The sequence below is a fragment of the Nycticebus coucang genome, chromosome 22 (assembly GCF_027406575.1).
Source record: "Nycticebus coucang isolate mNycCou1 chromosome 22, mNycCou1.pri, whole genome shotgun sequence".
NCBI lineage: Eukaryota > Metazoa > Chordata > Mammalia > Primates > Lorisidae > Nycticebus > Nycticebus coucang.
Window position 1 is genome coordinate 16,135,168 of NC_069801.1, and position 21,021 is coordinate 16,156,188.

The 21,021-nt window shown below is 38.6% G+C and overlaps 1 protein-coding gene across 3 annotated transcripts in view; it reads right to left on the reverse strand.

The window, feature by feature from the left end:
* The window catches only part of USP48 (ubiquitin specific peptidase 48), a 101,070-nt gene that overhangs the window by 25,085 nt on the left and 54,964 nt on the right, over nucleotides 1-21,021 (reverse strand). The window contains exons 10-17 of one of the 3 annotated variants that reach the window (XM_053575207.1): nucleotides 19,133-19,261; nucleotides 18,300-18,449; nucleotides 14,051-14,248; nucleotides 12,794-12,908; nucleotides 11,718-11,848; nucleotides 6,636-6,707; nucleotides 478-602; nucleotides 198-320 (exon numbers count right to left, since the gene is read on the reverse strand). In XM_053575207.1, the coding sequence (XP_053431182.1) occupies nucleotides 198-320; nucleotides 478-602; nucleotides 6,636-6,707; nucleotides 11,718-11,848; nucleotides 12,794-12,908; nucleotides 14,051-14,248; nucleotides 18,300-18,449; nucleotides 19,133-19,261 (1,043 nt within the window). Of the gene's footprint in view, nucleotides 1-197; nucleotides 321-477; nucleotides 603-6,635; nucleotides 6,708-11,717; nucleotides 11,849-12,793; nucleotides 12,909-14,050; nucleotides 14,249-15,508; nucleotides 18,450-19,132; nucleotides 19,262-21,021 lie in introns of those variants that run through there. The other 2 variants (XM_053575208.1, XR_008376816.1) reach the window with 2 other exon arrangements.

The window sequence follows — 21,021 nt, forward strand, 5'->3', positions numbered from 1 at the left end:
ACTGTGGCTTTCCTTATTCAAGTATTATAAATATAGCCCTACCAAAAAATAGCAGGCTGGAGGAAATCCCCCTATTTAGATAACGAAACAAATGAGAATGAGAGAAATTCTGGGTTATTCTAAAACAGCTTATTGGGAACTTGGCAAGGGCCTTCGAAAGGAAAGATGAATTCTTTCCTTTGTGGGAATCATTATACCTCTGGCCAGTTACTGAGACATGGTCTGTTTTTATCCTGGAACAAATTCGGAAGAGAAGTTTTTTGCTCGTTTGCAATCATCTTATGTAAGGCTTCGTTTTCTTCCCCTTCTCTTTCTAAAATCTGAAAGAAAATGAAGCAATCAACTGTCTCCTGCTGACAGCACACAGCTTGCCTCCTCCCTACACCCCCATCAAAAGTACAAATGTTAATTCCCCTGGGAAGTCAATCCGGGGAGGTGGTGTGCCATTTCCACAGACGTCAGGAGAGGGTTCAGTACCTTGCACTGTGAACAGCATTCTTTGTAACTTGGAAACTCGGGAGCCTTTGGAAAGTACTGCCGTAGTTTGCTCCAAGCCTCCTTAGAAACAAGCCTTCTTTCATTTTCAGATATGCATAACTCCCCTGAGTTAAAAAAAAAAAATTATTTAAAAAATGATAGGAAAAAAGTATCTACGGCATTTCCTATTTCTTAAACTCAAGAGAAACTCTTTTCCTTCTTTGTTAGAGTTTTCAAAAATCTCTAAATTTTCTTTCTCTCTGCCAGGAAAGGAGTAGGAAAGAGGGCTTCCTGGGAACCTGGGATCTCCATGCTACGGCCGGGGCTATTTAATAGTATTTCATCCAGTCCCATATGCAAACCTCACAATTTCCTGCAGACTTTACTGTCTTCCATTTGATTACTGATATCATCCTGCATTAAAATATTTTCAAGGTTGTGTCTGTCCAACACTCACAGGTCCATTCTCTGAAGCTACCAATTCAAATTTAAGTAATAAGGTAAACTCCCGGGGCGCCTGCAGCTCAGTGGTTAGGGCACCAGCCACATGCACTGGGGCTGGTGGGTTTGAACCCACCAGCCACATGCACTGGGGCTGGTGGGTTTGAACCCGGCCTGGGCCTGCTAAAAATAATAATAATAAAAATAAAGTAAAGTAAACTCCTGTTCAATCTGGAAACCATCTCTATCTAGTCAAGTTCTGATTTGTTTACTATTTGAGATTTGTTCTAAAGATCCCCCCGGATCTTCAAACCTCCCAGAAGACAACAAAGATGGTATCAGTGACCATCACCCACCCTCTCCTCCGAAGACCACAGACAGCCCTCTCCAAGCCAGCAGCCCCTCCGCAGTGAACTACTGTCCTTCCTTATTCCTTTATGGCTTTCTAGGGCCTCTCTCTCCTGGCTCTATTTGTGGTTATATTTTCCATTTCTATTGTTTTGTCTGTTACCAAGTGATAAACTAGTGAGCTGTCCTTCTCTACCTATATTGGTCATTAACCACAGAAATATTTTTTAGTTTCCAAAGCTGTATGTTTGTTTTGGACCTTTTGATACAAGGTACCTACAGATTAAGAATAGTAAGGCCAGCCGGGCGAGATGGCTCACGTCTCTAGCACTCTGGGAGGCAGAAGTGTGGACTGCTTGAGCTCAGGAGTTCCAGACCAGCTTCAGCAAGAGTGAGACTCCATCATACCAAAAACAGAAAAACTAGCAGGGCATGGTGACACATGCCTGTAGTCCCAGCTACTTAGGGAGCTGAGGCAAGATGATCACTTGAGCCTAAGAGTTTGAGGTTGCTGTGAGCTATGATAACACCACCAGGGCACTATACCCAGGCAATGGAGTGAGACTGTCTCAAGGGAAAAAAAAAAAGGTAATAAAACAGGGGCTTTCTAAATATGTAATACATACTATACTAGTATACATAAGAATAAACTTATTGGAGAGATGAGTCTGTCCAGAGTCACCACAGCTGGTGAATAACAAAGCTAGAATGTAAACCCAGGTCTATCTTGTTCAACCCCCACAATTTCTAATCCCTCAAAATGCATCTTCTTAACTTCCTAACCCTCCCCTCTTACTGAACTTTGAATAATATCAGTAAAAGATTATGCTTTAACAAACTTAGAGCAATTAGGTCAAAATGTAAAATTTTGGTTTCTTTCTGAGAGTGCTTTTGATTTGAATTCCCTCGGGCTATGCCCATCCTCTGACACAACCATCGAATTCTTTTTACAAGAAGAAAGGAAAAGGTTAATTGGATCATCAAACCCTAATTTAGTGCATCCTGATGGTGAAATATAACACAACCATAAAAATGATTAAGGTAGATTTCCATGACCTGATTTAGAAAGAACTCCAAGGCAATTATAATTTCTAAATAGTTTTCTTTTGTCCTTTTCTTAAAAAAAGGATTCTTCCCAGCCTGGGCCCGCCAAACAACAATGACAACTACAATCAAAAAATAGCCGGGCGCTGTGGCAGGCACCTGTAGTCCCAGCTACTTGGGAGGCTGAGGTAAGAGAATTGCTTAAGCCCAGGAGTTGGAGGTTGCTGTGAGCTATGACACCACAGCACTCTCCCCAGGGCGACAGCTTGAGGCTCTGTCCCAAAAAAAAAAAAGGATTCTTCCTTTGTGTTTACAGTATCTGGTACAGAAAAGGAGAATAAAAATAATAATAATACACATACACCTTAATATGTACTGTTGCAGAGGATTCCGTAGAAACTATGAATGCATTGCTTCATTGTGATGCTGGGGTACTTTTAGGTAGTAACTAGCTTTTATATAGGCTGTGAATTACTCATATGATTAGAAAAGAAAACCCAGCCGGGCATGGTGGCTCACACCTACAATCCTAGCTCTTCGGGAGACCTAGCTGGGAGGATCGCTTGAGGTCAAGAATTCAAGACCAGCCTGAGCAAGAGCAAGACCTCCATCTCTACAAACAAGAGAAAAATTAGCTGAGTGTGGTGGTACAAACCTGTAGCCCCAGCTACTTAGGAGGCTGGAACAGGAGGATAACTTGTGCCCAGAAATTAGAGGTGCCAGTGAGCTATGATCATGCTACTGCACTCTAGGCGGGGCAACAGAGTGGGGAAAAAAACAAAACCCAAAAGACCCAGATATTTTAAAACTGCATTTACTTTCAGGGCCTCATGAAACATCGAAAAACCACAATAAAGGAATTCTTTTTCAAAAAGATATAAAAATAAAACCCTAATGATGAAGAAAGAGGACAGAGGTGGAACAAGAGCAGTAAGAATTTTAGAAGTGAGAGTGGGTGTCACACAGAAAAATTCTCAGCTGACCAAAGTCAAGAAGCAACCAGCTTTACTGTGCCCACAGACTTAATGGGGGCTCAATAGCAGTGAAGGTTGTGTCAAACAAAATTGGAGAAGAGGTTATAAGTCTATGTAAGAAGGACAGTTACATTCTCTGCCTACATGCTTTGTGGGAAACCTCCTTTACTTCCTACAAATAACCGTCCCCTCTAGGCACACAGGACTACATGTTTACCTTTTGACAATAAAAGCTAAGGCCTCTGCACTGGGGACACAAAAGAGACAAAGGAAGTAACAAGCAGAGAGGAAAATAAGTAAATGTTTCCACCCTGAGTGCTGGAACTCCCAAACCCTCTTCTCTCTTTAGCCCCAGAAAAGTGACAGCAGGTCTGCATTTCAAAAACAGGAGAATGGAAGATGTTTATGGAAAAATCTGAGCAGCCCAAAATCAGACACTGACACTGGGAATTTCCCAGTGAAAAAAAGCCATTCAGGGCATTTGAATAATCACCAAGACCTTCTGAGGCTTATGTAGCTTCCAGAGTGCCCAGCACAGTAAATGAGAAAAGGCCTATACCAAAGCAGGTTACTGTGAAACTGCACAACACTGGGACAAAGATCCTGTTGGCCTTTAGAAAAGGAAGGGGGGAGAAAAAGGTCTCTTCCAACAGACAATTCTCACCTCTCTGTGGCTCAGTCTGCTTACTCATCAGTACGATGAATGCAATAATAAATTTACTTCACCGAGTTGTATAGATTCAGTTAGTATCTATACATTTAGAAACCTACTAGGCACATAAATACTAATTGTCCACCATCATCTCACTACTGCTAATATTACTGCTACTACTGCCAACAAGAACACATCTCTAGAAAGAAATTTTAATATAAACAATGAGCAAAGTGGATTTGCTAAGTAAGGTCTGATATCCCGTGCTTGAAAACCTTTACCCTGAAAACCCAGTACACTGACAAGTAATGTAAATGAAAACAAAAGTAGAGAATCATCCTTAAAAAAATTAGATAACAAAGCATGACATCAAAACACTGAATTACAGATCAAGCTAAAGGTTTAAAAAATAGCTCTTGCGTGCAATCTTCTGACGGGCTGAGGAGTGCAGCGTGTGTCCTGAAATCACACTCAGCTCTGCCAGGCTTTCTAGTCAAAGCTGTCAAAACTGAAATGACATAAGACATAGGAAGGTAGAGCAAAGTCAGCGAGCTGAGGAGCCGACCTGAGGAGCGGAGGAGCCCGATGACATGACAAACAGCTCTGGCGTTTCAACCAGCTGATGAAACTTGGTCTTCTGCCATCAATGTTTCAACTCTCAAAATGGACACACTATATCCACATTTACGCCAGGAAGGCAACAGTGGAAGAACAATCTCCTTTTGGCATTGAAGTAACAGTTCCTTCTCCTATTTATTTACTGACACTAACTACTCAGCACGCATGAAGTCAGCTCATCTTGTTGACATTGGTGCTCCTGCCATGCCCTCCTAGTATGTGGAAAATCAACTCGGAGACAGATGGTGTTGCAATGGGAAGAACAGATGGAACTGGCATCCACAGATACCCGAATCCACACCCCGGGACAAGCCCTTCCTAGTTGTGTGGCCTGTAGATGGGAATGCCACTACTCAGGAAGCCAAGGGCAGTTAAGAATTCAAGGACCACTCAAATGACAACTATCATCACTGGTGTCATCACTAAAAGTGCTAGTATGCATGAGGGTTACGTGTGAGACATCATCCACTGGTTCACAGTGAATCGATAAAACAAGAATTAAAAAGAGGAATTTATCAGGACCAACAGAAATTCTAACTATTATTAACAAGACATTATTAGCACATAACGAGAAATGCCCAAATGTGGGTTACGACGATAAACCACTGACATCTCAACTTCTCTGGGTTCAATTGTTCTCATAACAGATTTTTAAAAGGTGGGGAGAAGTTTTCTACATGTAAGATCTTATCATCAGCAAAAAGCAATAGTCTGACTTCCCCTTTCCCAACTTGGATATCCTTTATTTATCTTGCCTGACTGCCCTGGCTAGGACTTCCAGCACTGTTGAACAGAAGTAGTGACAGTGAGCACTCTTGTTTTGTTCAAACAATAGATGCTGGCATGGACGCAGAGAGAAAGGAACACTTAGACACTGTTGGTGGGACTGCAAGTTAGTATAACCTCTATGGAAAACAGTATGAAGATTCCTCAAAGAACTAAAAGTAGGCCTACCATTTGATCCTTCAATCCCACTGCTTGGTATTTTTACCCAAAGAAGTCATTTTATCAAAAAGATACCTACACTTGAATGTTTATCACAGCACAATTCACAATTGCAAAGATGTGGTATCAACCCAAGTGCCCATCAATTCATGAGCAGATTAACAAAATGTGGTATATGTATGCCATGGAATATTACTCAGGTATAAAAAGGATGAATTAAGTGCCATATGCAATAGTTTGGATGGAATTGGAGAATGTGATCCCAAGTATCCAAAGATGAAAAAGAAACACTCCACACACTGCTACCAAGGTGGAACAGATAAACACACGTACACAGAAGGAAGTAAAACTCAGTGGATCTCAATCAAGCAGGGGGGAGGAGAGAATGGGTGAAAATCTACCTAACAGGTACAACCAACACAATCTGTGTGATCAGCACACTACTTACAGCTCCCATTCAAGCATTGCAAAAGCAATCCATATAACCAAAAACATTCATACCCCTGTAATATTTTGAAAGAATAATAAAAGGTAAGTCCATGCATGCGCACACACACAGTAGGGAGGAGAACTTATGCAGTAGAAAGCTTAGAGAAGTAGATACCTGTTTGACTTTCAGAGTGCTATTAGAACATCATGTCTTACATACAATGAATCCCTTGCATGATGATCTTGCAAAAGGTACTTATTACAAGTGACTATTCACTAAGACCAACTACAAAATACCTGAACAAATACATAGGACTAAATAAGGATTTAGAATTTATTGTCTGTTAAAAGTATTTAGCACATTACACAGCAGCTACTCAATAAATGTTTAAGAAATTAAACCACAAATGACCCTAATAAAAAGAAGAAACACACAAACACTATTCTCAAAGTGTTCAAACTGAACAAAGACAAACAGTCATGGAAACAAATGAAATTCATCCGTTCAAACTTAAAGCCCATCAATGTGATAAGGGACAAAAAGTCCTCAATGTAATAAGAGACAAAAACATTCACCTCCAGTAATTTCCTTCAAAATATGGGAAAATCCTATTTAGAAATTTTTTCAAGGTGAAAAGCAGAGGCATGAAAGCTAACAGTTAAAAAACGGTAAGAAACAGTAAAACAGATTCACATTTCCAACTTACCATGTGGACAGAGAATGTCTTCATTAAAATTTAATTCCTCCTCTTCTTCTTTTCTGTCTTCCTTTGATTCATCTAATCAAAGAAATAACAGATAATAACTACTGTGGTTGTATTTAAAGTTCAAAGTGGCATACGTACTATTCTGCACAATTTTGAACAAAGAAAACTTTAAAACATTTTCAAAATTAGACCCAAGTGAATCCTACACAGTTCTGCTAAGAAATGTTATATTTCTTTCCCTTACAAGGAAAGAAACCATCTCGATGACAGTTAACTTTTTAAAGATTTAGGTTACACAAGAAAATGTACCTTTCTTCAATTTGAAAAATAATTTACATATTCTTCCTATTAATTCTAGCCAAAGTATTCAGAATCCTGTGTCATAAACCTAATCGTCTATATGACATGTCATGTCATTTCACCTACCAGCTCTTTTAGGGGTTGAACAGAAAGCTTTAAAGGCAAATGAAGGACTTAACCTTTAACATCAAACATACACAATAGTCTCCCCTCATCAACAGGGGATATATGTTCCAAGACCCCCACTGGATGTGGGAAACCTCAGAGAGTACTGAACTTGACTGTCATCAACTGGAACACATTTCTCTTCATGTCCCCATCCATAAACTGAATGCTTTTTCCAACTTAACAAGCACTTATCATACACTATTATAAACTTTTGTAATTTGAGGTATCACAACAAAACTAACACAAATTTCTTTTTTCTTCATCATAATTTCAGGGACAGAATTCAGTCTTACCATAGATCTTAATGACCCTATCGTTTCGCAGCCTTTTGGGTAAGGTCAAGTATAGATCTTAACAACCTTAACATATGACTTTTTCTTTTGTTCCTTATTAAGTCAAGAATTTTCACCTAAAGGAAGCATTAAAGGGCTTTTCTTTGGCATATCCCAATTGCAAGCATCACTACTCTTGGTCTTTGTGGCCATTATTAAGGAAAATAAGGGTGATTTAAACAAGCACTGCAACAGTCCATTTGCTAAGAGGGAAACTAAGTGACCAGTGATTGTGTGGTGCAACAACGTGGATATCAGGCAAATCAACTGCCAGGAAGGAAGGAGCAGGATGGCCGGGTGTTTCATCATGCTACCTAGAATGGTGTCTTAATTTAAACCCATGAATTGTTTATTTCTGGAATTTTCCACTGATTTATTTTTAGACCATAGCTGACTGAAACCAGGGAAATCAAAACTGTAGATATGGGGGTTTACTATAATAAGAAGTATATACATGACATACAGTTACATAACTACTACAGAATAAGAACCTTTTCTTTTCTTTCTTTCTTATTCTTTTTTTTTTTTTGAGACAGAGTGTCACTTTGTTACCCTTGGTAGAGTGCTGTGGCATCAGAGCTCACAGCAACCTTAAACTCTTGGGCTTAAGCGATTCTCTTGCCTCAGCCTCCCAAGTAGCTGGGACTACAGGCGCCCTCCACAACGCCTGGCTATTTTTGTTGTTGTTGTTGTTGTTGTAGCTGTTTAGCAGGCTGGGTTCAAACCCACCAGCCTCGGTGTATGTGGCCAGCGCCCTAACACTGAGTTATGGGCACCAAGCCAACTTTACTTTTTCTGTTAACAATTCTCTTTCAATATCTGCTTTCCCCTAACGGTCTATAATGTGTCACCGTCAATCTGTAGTTGTGTATACTGGATACATGATCAAATAAAGAAATCTTTTTTTCTTTTTTTGATTTTTTTTTTTCAAATAAAGAAATCTTAAGTATCAGGAGATTAGAATAGTTGTCCATGGGTTTTCCAGGTCAAGTACCTAACACATTTTTAATACACTTAATGCATACAAAGAATATTTACTAATCATTAAAAAGGCTGAAGCAGAAAAGGGGGTGAAGGAAGGACATGATTAGATAATTGTTTCCACTTTCTCTCTGTCACACATACAAATACAAATAACTTCTCAAACATGAGAAGACGGTCGATCTCAATAATAATTTGAAATATATAAGCCTTAGTATTGCTCATTTTCCTATATGAGATGAATAAAAATTGACAAGAATGATGTATTTAGGTTGACAAAAGCATGCAAAAACGAGTCCCCTCACATGCATTGGAGGAAATTTATCAATAATCAGGGATGGGGACCAGCGGCCTTAAGGCCACATAGGGTCTTCTAGATACTTAAGTGCAGCCTTTCGACTAAACCCAAATTTTACAGAACAAATCCAATTTATTTACTTATTTAATTATTGTTGGGGGGGTGGAGGCGACAGACTCATGCTCTGTTACCACTTTCTATTATGGCATAGCTCACTGCAACCTCCAACTTCTGGGCTCAAGTGATCTTCCTGTTTCGGTCTCCCAGAGTGCTAAGATTACAGGAGTGAGCCACCGTGCCTGCCACAATCCTTTTATTAAAAAAAGGTACAGCAAAGAAAGACGAAGTTTTCTCACCACCTTTCATGCCTAAAAAACAACAATCTTGAAATCAGAAGGCTACAGGTTCTTTGTACCAATATGGATCAGTTGTGATAATTAATGTGTATGATTCTCTGATCCAGCCTTTTCTAGAATTTATTCCTCAGAAATAATCCGAAAATCACACAAGGATGTATATATAGGACACATAAGGATGCTCACTGTATCTGTGCTTATGCAGTAATTGTAAAAAAATGGAATAGAATCAGTTAAATAAATATACAATATATCCACACAGTGAAATGCAGCCTCTAAATAGGAAGAGTTCTATGCTTTGACAGGGACAGATGAACTGTGCCTATATGAGCTCCAATATAAAAAGCCACTGTTCAGGTGATCGTATTTGCTGGGAGGGCTTTGTTCTACTTTGTTATTTTTGTGCTGCTTCCAGCTTTTAAAATCTTTGAATGCGTGGAGGAGAAGAGAGGCACATTATCCTGAAAGCAACAGGAAAAATATTTTTAAGCTAGGCCAACATCAAGGCGCTTGCTTTTTTTTTTTTTTTTGAGACAGAGTCTCACTATGTCACCCTTGGTATAGTGCTGTGGCTTCATAGCTCACAGCAACCGTGATTCTCTTCTCTCAGCCTCCCAAGTAGCTGAGACGACAGGCGCCCGCTGCAACACCTGGCTATTTTTTTCTTTTTTCTTTTTTTGCAGTTGCCATCGTTGTTTTAGCAGGCCTGGGCAGGGTTCGAACCCACCAGCCTCGGTGTATGTGGCCGGCGCCCTACCCATTGAGCTACGGGCACTGCCCATCAAGGCACTTTCTATTATGGCATTCAACATAACTGAAAAGCAACAGACATTGACATATAAAAAGGCCCAAAAGAGCAGTAAATAAATACTTAATACTAGGTCATGTGATACCACCAAAATTTGAGTATGGTTTTTCAAATGCAGGACAATAAAACTGGATAAGTTCATGAATTCAACAGCACAATATTTTAATTGAAAGTAAAAAATGCTCTTCAAAATTAAAAATGTTAAAAGCCACAGCTCAAGAAACTTAAAATAGTGATTTTGGTGTTTTTATTTTCTGAAAAAGTAAGGGTGTTTGAGACCAGCCTGAGCAAAGACCCCATATTAGCTGGATGTGGCGAGTGACTGTAGTCCCAGCTATTCAGGAGGCTGGGGCAGCAGGATCACTTGAACCCAGGAATCTGAGGTTGCTGTGAGCCAGGCTAAGGTCATGGCACTCTAGCCTGGGCAACAGAGTGAGACTCAGTCTCACACACATACACACATCAAAAAAGTAAGCTGTATTATGGGAAGACCCATACCAAATAAGATAAATGATTTGAAAGGATATAAATGATATAAAATATTTAAATGCATAAAAAAGAATATTTCAATAAAAAGGTTACGAATATTAAAATGATTAAAAATATTAATTTTTGTTGTTGTTGTTGAGTTTGGCCGGGGCAGGGTTCGAACCCGCCACTCTATTCACTGAGCCACAGGGACTGTCCTAAAAATATTAATACTTTAAAATAAGAAAATTGGGCCAGGCACTGTGGGTGATGCCCTGTTATAATCCCAACTCTGAGAGGCCAAGGCGGGAAGAATGCTTGAGACCAGGAGTTCAAGACCAACCTGGTCAACATAGTGAGACCCCCATCTCTATAAAAAATTCAAAAATAGGCCAGGGGTGATAGCTCAGTCTAGCACTCTGGGAGGCTGAGACGGGTAGATTGATTGAGCTCAGGAGTGCGAGACCAGCCTAAGCAACAATCAAACTCAGTCTCTAAAAACAGCAAGGCATTGTGGATGTCTGTAATCCCAGCTACTTGGGAGCTTGAGGCAAGAAGATCACCTAAGCCCAAGAAACAGGTTACTGTGAGCTATGACAACACCACAGAATTCGACCCCAGAGTGACAAAAAATAAGAATTTCTCAAGAAATAAATAAAAATTTGAGAATAAAATAAAAATAAGAAATTTAAGTGAAATAATTGTTTATGGATCACTAACGATATGCTATGGGTAACTAATTCCTAAATTAGTAAATCTGTTTAAACCATTAGTCTCCATTTTAAATCTAAAAATAATTTTAATGCCTTACTGATTATACATAATTAAATTTATTGGTTGATTTACAGTAACATAATTTTCTATTTGAAAGCATAGTTTCAGATACCTCAGAAGAATATACAAGCAAAGGCTGTTTTTAAGCTGCCCTCTTTCCTTGATGAAAAAGGCACAAGTACAAGGTCATATGACTGACAAAGACAGCCTTTAAGGGTGGCAGATAATCTAAAACCCAAAAGGTACTGAGCTTACATTACGCTATGCAATTTGCAGTAGATTTAACCTTTCTTTAAACTTTTAGCCTAGAGCAGAATTAAGATTAATTTTGCATGTGATTAACTTGAGAGAGCTCGAGCCCAAAGCATGATAAGTTATAAAGGAAAATTCCACATGTGAGTTGCTGAGTCCCTGCTGCATTCCAATAGCTTAAAAATCTTTTATTTGCCCTGAGCTATTTTTGAGAGCTTTTGGTTTAATAAAGAGTTGTCGTCAAAATTACATGGATGGGTATTAAACCAATTTTACTAGAAGTGAAATGTTTATAATTTCATGGTGTATTTCCACAATGATTTACACACAGAGTTAAAACATCACCTTTATTCAAGGTGCTGCCATTCATTTTTCCATTGCTGTGGTCTGCATCGCCATCTTGCTCGTCCAGCTGTTCGAGAGCCAGCTGGCGCCAACTCCGCAAAGAGGATTTTCCCACCCAAAATCCATCAGTACTGTGGAACAGAGAGAATGGTAACTCGTACAAGGAACAAGCACTTCCTAGTGTTTGCTTCTTTCCTTCTAAAGACCACAACCAAAAGGAAATTCAAACACTTAAAATCAGTGACAGTGAACACATTTTTAAAAACCTGCTCTCTTCAAAGAAAAAAAAAAAAAAAAAAAACCTGCTCTCTCCTTTTGGCCCTTTTCATTCCTCACTATAGAGCTACGGGTACATAGTGTTTTGTTTCCACTGTAAATCATATCTTACTCCTACTCCTCGTTTATATTCATGCCAAGCACACCAATCAAATGGCCACTTCCTTTCACTTATTATCCACGATTGCATATAGCTGTGTCTTTAGGTAAGGCATATAGACAATCAAATATATACATGTACATCCATATCTATTCAAATATATACATTTAGTGAACTGGATTATTCATTGTTTGGGAAATAAAAAACTTAAATTGAACCCAGACATAATAAATCTCCCTTTAAACTGTCTTCTTCTCTTGGTTCCTAGGTCCAGAGGTAGGCATTCTATGGAATGGAGTTCAACACACAAGTACCCTGAAAGTTTCAAATAAGAAATGGTATACTCAGTGGAGCATCTGCAGGCCTGCCAGGATGCCTTTCCTCCTAACGTAAGCTTTGTACTATTTCATACCAGAGCCCAGGCTAACACTCTGCCTCAGTTGGGTCAGGTCTCAAATCCTCATTTCTGCTTCTTCCTCTCTAATGGACAGAACACAATTGCAAAGGCTGTCTGACTAAGCTTTCTTTATCTCCATCACAAGACAATCACTGCAAAATAGTGCTTCTTTGGGTCTGATTCTGCCATCTCCTTCACCCCTTCTTTTAAAAATCCTTATTTCTATATTTTCAATAAATAATAAGCTGTTTGGTAATTACCTCTTGAAAATGTCTAATAAACAACGTACACTGTGGAACATACCCCTTTACTGTTGCTTTTAGTAGGTTATTAACAGTTTTATAATCTTCGTTTAGCTGGTTCTTCAGGCGTAACACACGACAACGTTCTACCACACATTCCTTACACAGCGCTTTCACTAAAGGCAAGAAAGAATGAAGGGAAATACAGTTCATTCACACACAGACTTTCTGTTAGGAAAAGGTCTCAGCACTTCACAAACACATTCAACTTCTAAACCAAAGTTAAAATTTTTTTTTTTTTGTAGAGACAGTCTCATTTTACTGCCCTCGGTAGAGTGCCGTGGCGTCACATGGCTCACAGCAACCTCCAGCTCTTGGGCTTATGTGATTCTCTTGCCTCAGCCTCCCCAGCAGCTGGGACTACAGGCCCCCGCCACAACGCCCGGCTATTTTTTTGTTGTTGCAGTTTGGCCGGGGATGGGTTTGAACCCACCACCCTCGGCATAGGGGGCCGGCGCCCTACTCACTGAGCCACAGGTGCTGCCCAGCCAAAGTTAAAAATTTTGACAATATGGTAAACTGGTTTATACCCTATTTTGGTCCTATGGATGCCAAGGCAGCAATATTGTTTATCTATGTAAAGAACAATGGTGGGAAGATTGCTTGAGGTCAGGAATTCAAGGTCAAGTCCATCCTCAACAACACAGCACACTGTTAGAACTCTCCAAAGCACAGGCACTTCAGAGAGATGCCACCACCCAGACAAGAGTTCAAGTGCCTTGAAGAGTATTATATACAGCACAAACTAACCAACTACTACCAAATAGCTTTTTTTTTCAATTTCAGATTGATATGAGGGTATATGCAATTAGGTTACATTGCTTGTTTTTGTAAGGTAAAGTCCAAGATGTTGCTGTGCCCTCCACCCAAGAAGTATGCCACGTATCTGTACACTGTACGCGTTAGATGGGAATTTACCAAGCCCCTTCCTCGATTCCCCCTTCTTGAAATTTCACTGAGTTTTTCTCTCATGTGGGTCCGTAGTTAAGATTTTTTTTTTCCCCCCAAAGGGGTCATATTTCGTCTGTTTGAGGGGACAAAAAAAAAAAAAAGGAGAAGAAAGAAAATCCAACCCTTCACAAATGGCACTAATTACTTTATTTCTACTTTATTTAGTAAATCTTTTCTGCAAAGTTAAGGAACATTTGGTCTAGCATGGTTTGGGTCAAATCATCATAAGCCCCGCTCAGAAAGACCTTAAGGTGAAGACTCAGTGCACCGTTCTTTCTTTTTTAGCAGAGAAGACATCTCAAATTACCAGTTAGTCTTGGACCTCCTCCGTATCTACTGTAGAATATGTCCGCTGCATATTCAGATATTCTCTTCATAATTGATATTTTATCTGGATGAAGCTTGTCGTGAGCACACAGGCAAGCGTGATTATCAATAGGCTTGGTAGGTGTCGATTCATCCAACCACTTCTGCAGCCACTCAAGAGAGACAAACTCATAGGGCTCTGGGGAAGAAAGCATTGAAAAGAATCTATGTATTTTTATGGTTTTTTGACTAAATGATACATTCATCTTCCTCAAAAGACAATGCAAACTCTGTCCAAAGTTAGCAGAATCAGAAGAATCATTGTTTGGGCAAGATGTTTGATGAGGATGACACAAAGCTCCATGTAACTACCACTCCTCTGAGTTCAAGGAACTGTACAGTGTGATGCTGAGTCTGCACGGTACTCTGAGATCGGCTGGTATTATTAACCACATTCTACAAGAGGCATCCACAGAGAGCAGTGTCTTGCTTGATAGCACAGCAGAGCTTTGATCAGGACACCCGTTTGTTGACTACAAGTCATGCTCCACACTGGCTTGCCAATCATACAACCTTATCGTCTAGTAGGCTTATTTCATTAAGTTATGTTCATCAACACTTTTCACAAATACGTGAAATACAGGTGAAAATTAAAATGAGAAGCCAGACTGAGCTCTAAATTAGGATTAACCTAGTCAGCTATAACCACACTTTACAGGTCCACTTCAACCAGTGGACTGTTCTTCATCCAAGACGATGTTGATGTTGATTTTGAAAAGATATTTAATTCCCCCGCCCAAATCCATTCCATGATCTGTTCATTACATTATATTTATTTCAAGAAAGTAGCCTGTTTTAAACAAGTTCCAAGAAAAAGTACACTAAAACGGAATTATCATCAATTTTGAAGTTGCAAAAATTAGGAGATAAAACCAAACACCTCAAAACAAGTTTTAATTGGGGAGAGGGAATCCCAGAGTTCCTTAAAAGCCAAAATTAAAGATAAAGGGCCAGCTTTGATTACTTACAAAGATCTCCAGTGAGTCCCAGCATAAAACATAGAAGAAAACATACAGAGGTTGAATTTATATATTTGTATTATTTACTCCTTCTGATGAGATCTGAGGGATAGACACTTCAATGCAAAGCCCATTTTGACCAATTTTATACTCCCCAGAGAGTTACACATCTAGAAAACTAACTCCCATTTTAACTTTAGTATCAAACATTTCAATTTTTACAAAAACAAAATTTGGCACTGTACAACATCATCGGAGAGCCTTCTGACCAGTCAGCTCTAATGCGGGTACAGAGGAAGAGCACAAGACTGCAAGTTGAGACCAAGGTCTAATCCAAGTTCTGCCACCAAGAAACTAAACTTGAGCAAGTCACGTAAACTCTCTATGCTTCAAGTCTTTTATTTGTAAAATGAAGGTAATAATACCTGCCTTCTACCTACCTCACAGGGATGTTGTTGAGTGTAAAAGGTAAGATATATGAAGCATTTTGAGCTTTTTGGAAGAAAAGAGATATAGAACAGTTAATTATACATTCACACAATATGTAAGAGGGGAGACCTTAAGATGCAGTATGGGTAACATAGCTGTGGCATTTTACATCATGGTATGGTTAATTACATTCAAAATACCTCTCAATTTTTTTTGCCATGTATCAAGTTTAATCTCCCAGGGACAGAGAACAACGGGTATCTAAAGAATGTAAAGATATTTGCTCCCTATCGCAGAGCAAACTAAAAAATTTCAGCATATCTAATCTTTTCCCAAATACAGTGAGATAGCTTAAAATTGTGAGTAATCTTGAAGGCTATCAAAGAAAAAAAATAAAACCAGGATTGTGATAAAGAACAACCTTGAAGAATAATTCACTACGTGTTCTAGTCTCCCTAGCCTCTGGGGAGGGGCAAATAGAGGTTATTTGCCCACTTAATTGGAAGAATAAATGTAAGAATCCTGGCCATTACAATAACGAAAGGACTCTAGGGGAACTAAAAATGCACAAAGCAGTCCTTGCCAAGAGATATCTGTAGAAATTCAAGGCCTCGGGTAACTGTACCCCTGACCTGTCCACCAACAATATGACTCAAATGCAGTTAGTGCAAGACATTGTCCAATCCCACAGAAAACTGCCAAGTGAAGCTTGTTGTTTCAGTTTTTGAATAGTTCAAGATGAATTTAATATATGAAGAGTAGAAGAACCATGTATTATTTTATAGTAAGAAGAGGAAGGAAGAAAGCAGAGACTGCACCCATAATTCTAATCCTAACACTGCATTTATTATTAACTCAGGCAGATTTCAGTTTAGTGTGCTATGGGACCCATGGGAGGAAGAAACTGTGGTCACAGAGGTCTTTCTTTCTCTTTCATTTTCAATCTTTAGCACCATAAAGAGATGCATCAATCTCTGCCAAGAGCATCGCTGAGAACAGGGGTCTACCCAAGTCTCCCAGTAAAGGCAGACTCTGTAGTATGTGTGTTTTGGAGAACTACCTAAGTATGGAGTTCCAAAGCACGATCAATGACCAAATGGGAATGAGGCCTCTACCTCATTATCAAGTTGGAGAGATCAGACTATATGAAATATCAGCATTAGGTGAAACGGAAAGCAATTATTAAAATATTTGCCAAAGGGGAACTACACATTTTGGGCTAAAAATTACTTCTAATTAAAAAAAAAAAAAAATGCCTGGATTTTAAAAATAACCAATTTTCTGTTGTAAAATTATAAAGTCTAGAACAATCATAGCATAAAATATATTTCAAACACCTTAACTAGTGATAATTTTAAAATATTTGAACTTAAAAGGGTCAAAGGGTGTTCCCACGAGGCTTAGATTTCTAGGATAAGTGGCCATTTTCAATATGTTCACAAAGATTTAGAAAGTGCGCACCAAAGACTTTCATTACCAGCACAAAACCATGGCCATTAACTGAGATTTTACATCCCTTTAGGACAACAAGGAATTTTCACTATGTAAGTTTACTGCAAATGGAAAAAACTATAAAACTACTAATCAGTAAAAGTACAAATAATATAACCTAAGAACATAGGTACAGGTTCTTACACACTGAATGAAAACAGCCAAGGGAAACACAGTGTTAACATGTAAACATCTTTGAACTATATAGTTCTAAGGAGTGGTTCAAAATAGAATTTCTCTTTAGACCCAGTAAGTCCTTTCTCTTGCCCAGTGAATACAGGAAACTGTGAATACAGTTCAGAAAATAGATTTCTAGGTCCCAACTCCTTTGAACAAAGACCTGTAAATTTAGAGATTTGAGTCATGGGTTCATTTCCAAATCATTTCCAGTTAAATTAAGGTCTAATTCTTTAGGATAATCCCAACCCTTGGATAAAGTTAAAGAAACAGGTTACAAAGAAGGGTCAGAATCAAATTAAGATGCAGTTTAGAAAAAGCCTGTAAGATACTCTTACAGATTTAGCAATTTATATTCATCTTCCATTTAAAGTTATGCCAGTAATGGATAATTAAAGATATTAAAAAGACAAAACCACAAGTATAATTATGCTTGAGTATTTATTTTCTAAAGGTGGGATTAAATTGTTTATCTTCTGTAAGCAAGAGTTAGGTTTGGGGAATTCATGTCTGTGAAATGACAAAGATAACTTATTACAAATGGCATATCAGCTTAATGAAGTTGGTTTCTTTTCTGAGACACTATAAACTTGAATAAACATATTCAATAGTAATGAGATGAGCTGAGTTACACGGGATAATTCTAAGAAATCAAGGGGCAGCAGAGAGCTTTTCTTCTCTTAACATTTTATATTAAATTTCAAGTTCATCAAATAATATCAAAAATTATACTCAAAAAATTGCATCCATATAAAAGAATGCCTCTTAATACTGTCAGGGCACAAAGTATTCAAAGAAAACAGAACAAGTAAGTTGTTCCCAATAGTAATCAGATTTTTCTTTAGAAACAATATCTCACAAATAGGTGTATCTACAAAACTCACGTATGCAGAGTGCTGACCTAAATCTTATAATTTATTAACAACCACTCCTTTTAAAATACAAGATAATTTAAATTATATGGAATGCTACACATCAAGGTATTGCTGGTTTACACAGTAATTTTAGAGTGTATAAGCGGGCTGTAGTGAGTTATAAGAAAAGATAGGAGGAAGTTTGTTCATATACATTTGTGAACATAAAAAAAACAAGGCACTTAATGGCAACAGTGCTGTCCCAAAATATCTTACAGACCAGCTCCAGCAGGTAACCTTTGGTACAGCTCCTTAACCTCTTCGTGTTTTGCTTTTCCTTTATCCACACTTTGCTTACGCATCTCGGCCATTTCAATACACCACTCCTCAAATTTGGAATTATCCCGATCTACCAGCTCTTGAAGAAAGGCTATTCAAAACAAAAAGACAAAAAATGACTTTATTCTGGTTTTCAGAAACAGGGAACCATGTGGTTCTCTACATTATGTTAAATACTGGCTAAAACACTGGCAGCAATTTCCTATTGTGGTCTCCCCTTCTGCTAACAACCTCCAACATGAAGGCAGAAATAAAACTAAAGACAACCAATGGAATGATACCAGGTTGATCCCCCATCCCCTATCCCAGCTCTCTATGATATCATCAACCTCCCAGAACAATTAAATGGCTCAAAAATGGATGATGTCACAGAACACAGAATAGTACTAAGAAAAATGACAAAAACTACCTTTAGGCCAGCAGCAACCGTCTTCTTTTTTGTTTTAAAGATGTAAAAAGTCTATAAATAAGTGACTAAAACTCACTAGGTGCTCTACAAACTGAACAAAATAAAACCAAAATTACGGTTTTGTCTTATTTTTAAAAATTCCTTTTGCTTTTCTTTAAGGAAGATCTGCAGACTAGTTCTGTCCCTACTTTATTTTAAAAGCTCACTACTTTAAAGTAAATTTGTGATTAATAATTATTTTCACCCACATTTACCATATGGCATCAAACTATCATAATAAATAAAAGCAATCTGTTGCATGTCATTAACCCTCATGGATGGTATTCTAAAACATTTGCCTGATAAAACCCTGGAAAATTGCTCACCTGGAACTTCAACAGTTGTGTTGGGCTTTTCTTGAGTTTGCAATCTATAAACCAACATGTATGCATTTCGAGAGCAGTGAGTTCCTTTGCCACACTTGGGTTTACGTGTTTGGGACTTTGAAGGTTCTGCTGAGGTAGAGAAATCAAAAGATGACTTAACTAGAATGCCTATAGTTTGCTCATCCTTTGGGTAGGTGGGGGTCCACAGAAAATACTTTCCAAAACACACACCTAAGATCCTCTAATCTGGATCTAAAACATTAAAAGGCCAGAACCAACCAAAAAATGCCCTTGTCCAGATGGCTTCACACCAGAATTCTATCAAACCTTCAAGGAAGAGCTTATTCCTGTACTGCAGAAATTATTCCAAAAAATTGAGGAAGAAGGAATCTTCCCCAACACGTTCTATGAAGCAAACATCACCCTGATACCAAAACCAGGAAAAGACCCAACCAAAAGGGAGAATTTCAGACCAATTTCACTCATGAATATAGATGCAAAAATTCTCAACAAAATCCTAGCCAATAGATTACAGCTTATCATCAAAAAAGTCATACATCATGATCAAGTAGGTTTCATCCCAGGGACGCAAGGCTGGTTTAACATACGCAAGTCCATAAACGTTATCCACCGTATTAACAGAGGCAGAAATAAAGATCATACGATCCTCTCAATAGATGCAGAAAAAGCATTCAATAAAATCCAGCATCCTTTTCTAATTAGAACACTGAAGAGTATAGGCATAGGTGGCACATTTCTAAAACTGATTGAAGCTATCTACGACAAACCCACAGCTAATATTTTATTAAATGGAGTAAAACTGAAAGCTTTTCCTCTTAGAACTGGAACCAGACAAGGTTGTCCTCTGTCATCTTTACTATTCAACATAGTGCTGGAAGTTCTAGCCAATACAATTAGGCAAGACAAGGAAATAAAGGGAATCCAAATGGGAGTAGAGGAGGTCAAACTCTCCCTCTTTGCTGACGACATGATCTTATACTTAGCGAATCCCAAAGACTCAACCACAAGACTCCTAGAAGTCATCAAAAAATATAGCAATGTGGGCGGCGCCTGTGGCTCAGTGAGCAGGGCGCCGGCCCCATATGCCGAGGGTGGCAGGTTCAAACCCAGCCCCACCAAACTACAACAAAAAAATAGCTGGGCGTTGTGGCGGGCGCCTGTAGTCCCAGCTACTCGGGAGGCTGAGGCAGGAGAATCGCCTAAGCCCAGGAGTTGGAGGTTGCTGTGAGCTGTGTGACGCCACGGCACTCTACCGAGGGCAATAAAGTGAAACTCTGTCTCTACAAAAAAAAAAATATATATAGTAATGTTTCAGGATATAACATCAATGTCCACAAGTCAGTAGCCTTTGTATACGCCAATAACAGTCAAGATGAGAAGCTAATTAAGGACACAACTCCCTTCACCATAGTTTCAAAGAAAATGAAATACCTAGGAATATACCTAACAAAGGAGGTGAAGGACCTCTATAAAGAAAATTATGAAATCCTCAGAAAGGAAATAGCAGAGGATATTAACAAATGGAAGAACGTATCCATGCTCCTGGTTGGGAAAAATCAACATTGTTAAAATGTCTATACTTCCCAAAGCAATCTACCTATTTAATGCCATTCTTATTAAAATACCAACATCATACTTTCAAGATTTGGAAAGAATGATTCTGCGTTTTGTAGGGAACCAGAAAAAAACCCATATAGCTAAGGCAGTTCTTAGTAATAAAAATAAAGCTGGGGGGCATCACCATACCGGATTTTAGGCTGTACTACAAAGCCATAGTGGTGAAGACAGCATGGTACTGGCATAAAAATAGAGACATAGACACTTGGAATCGAATAGAAAACCAGGAAATGAAACTAACATCTTACAAC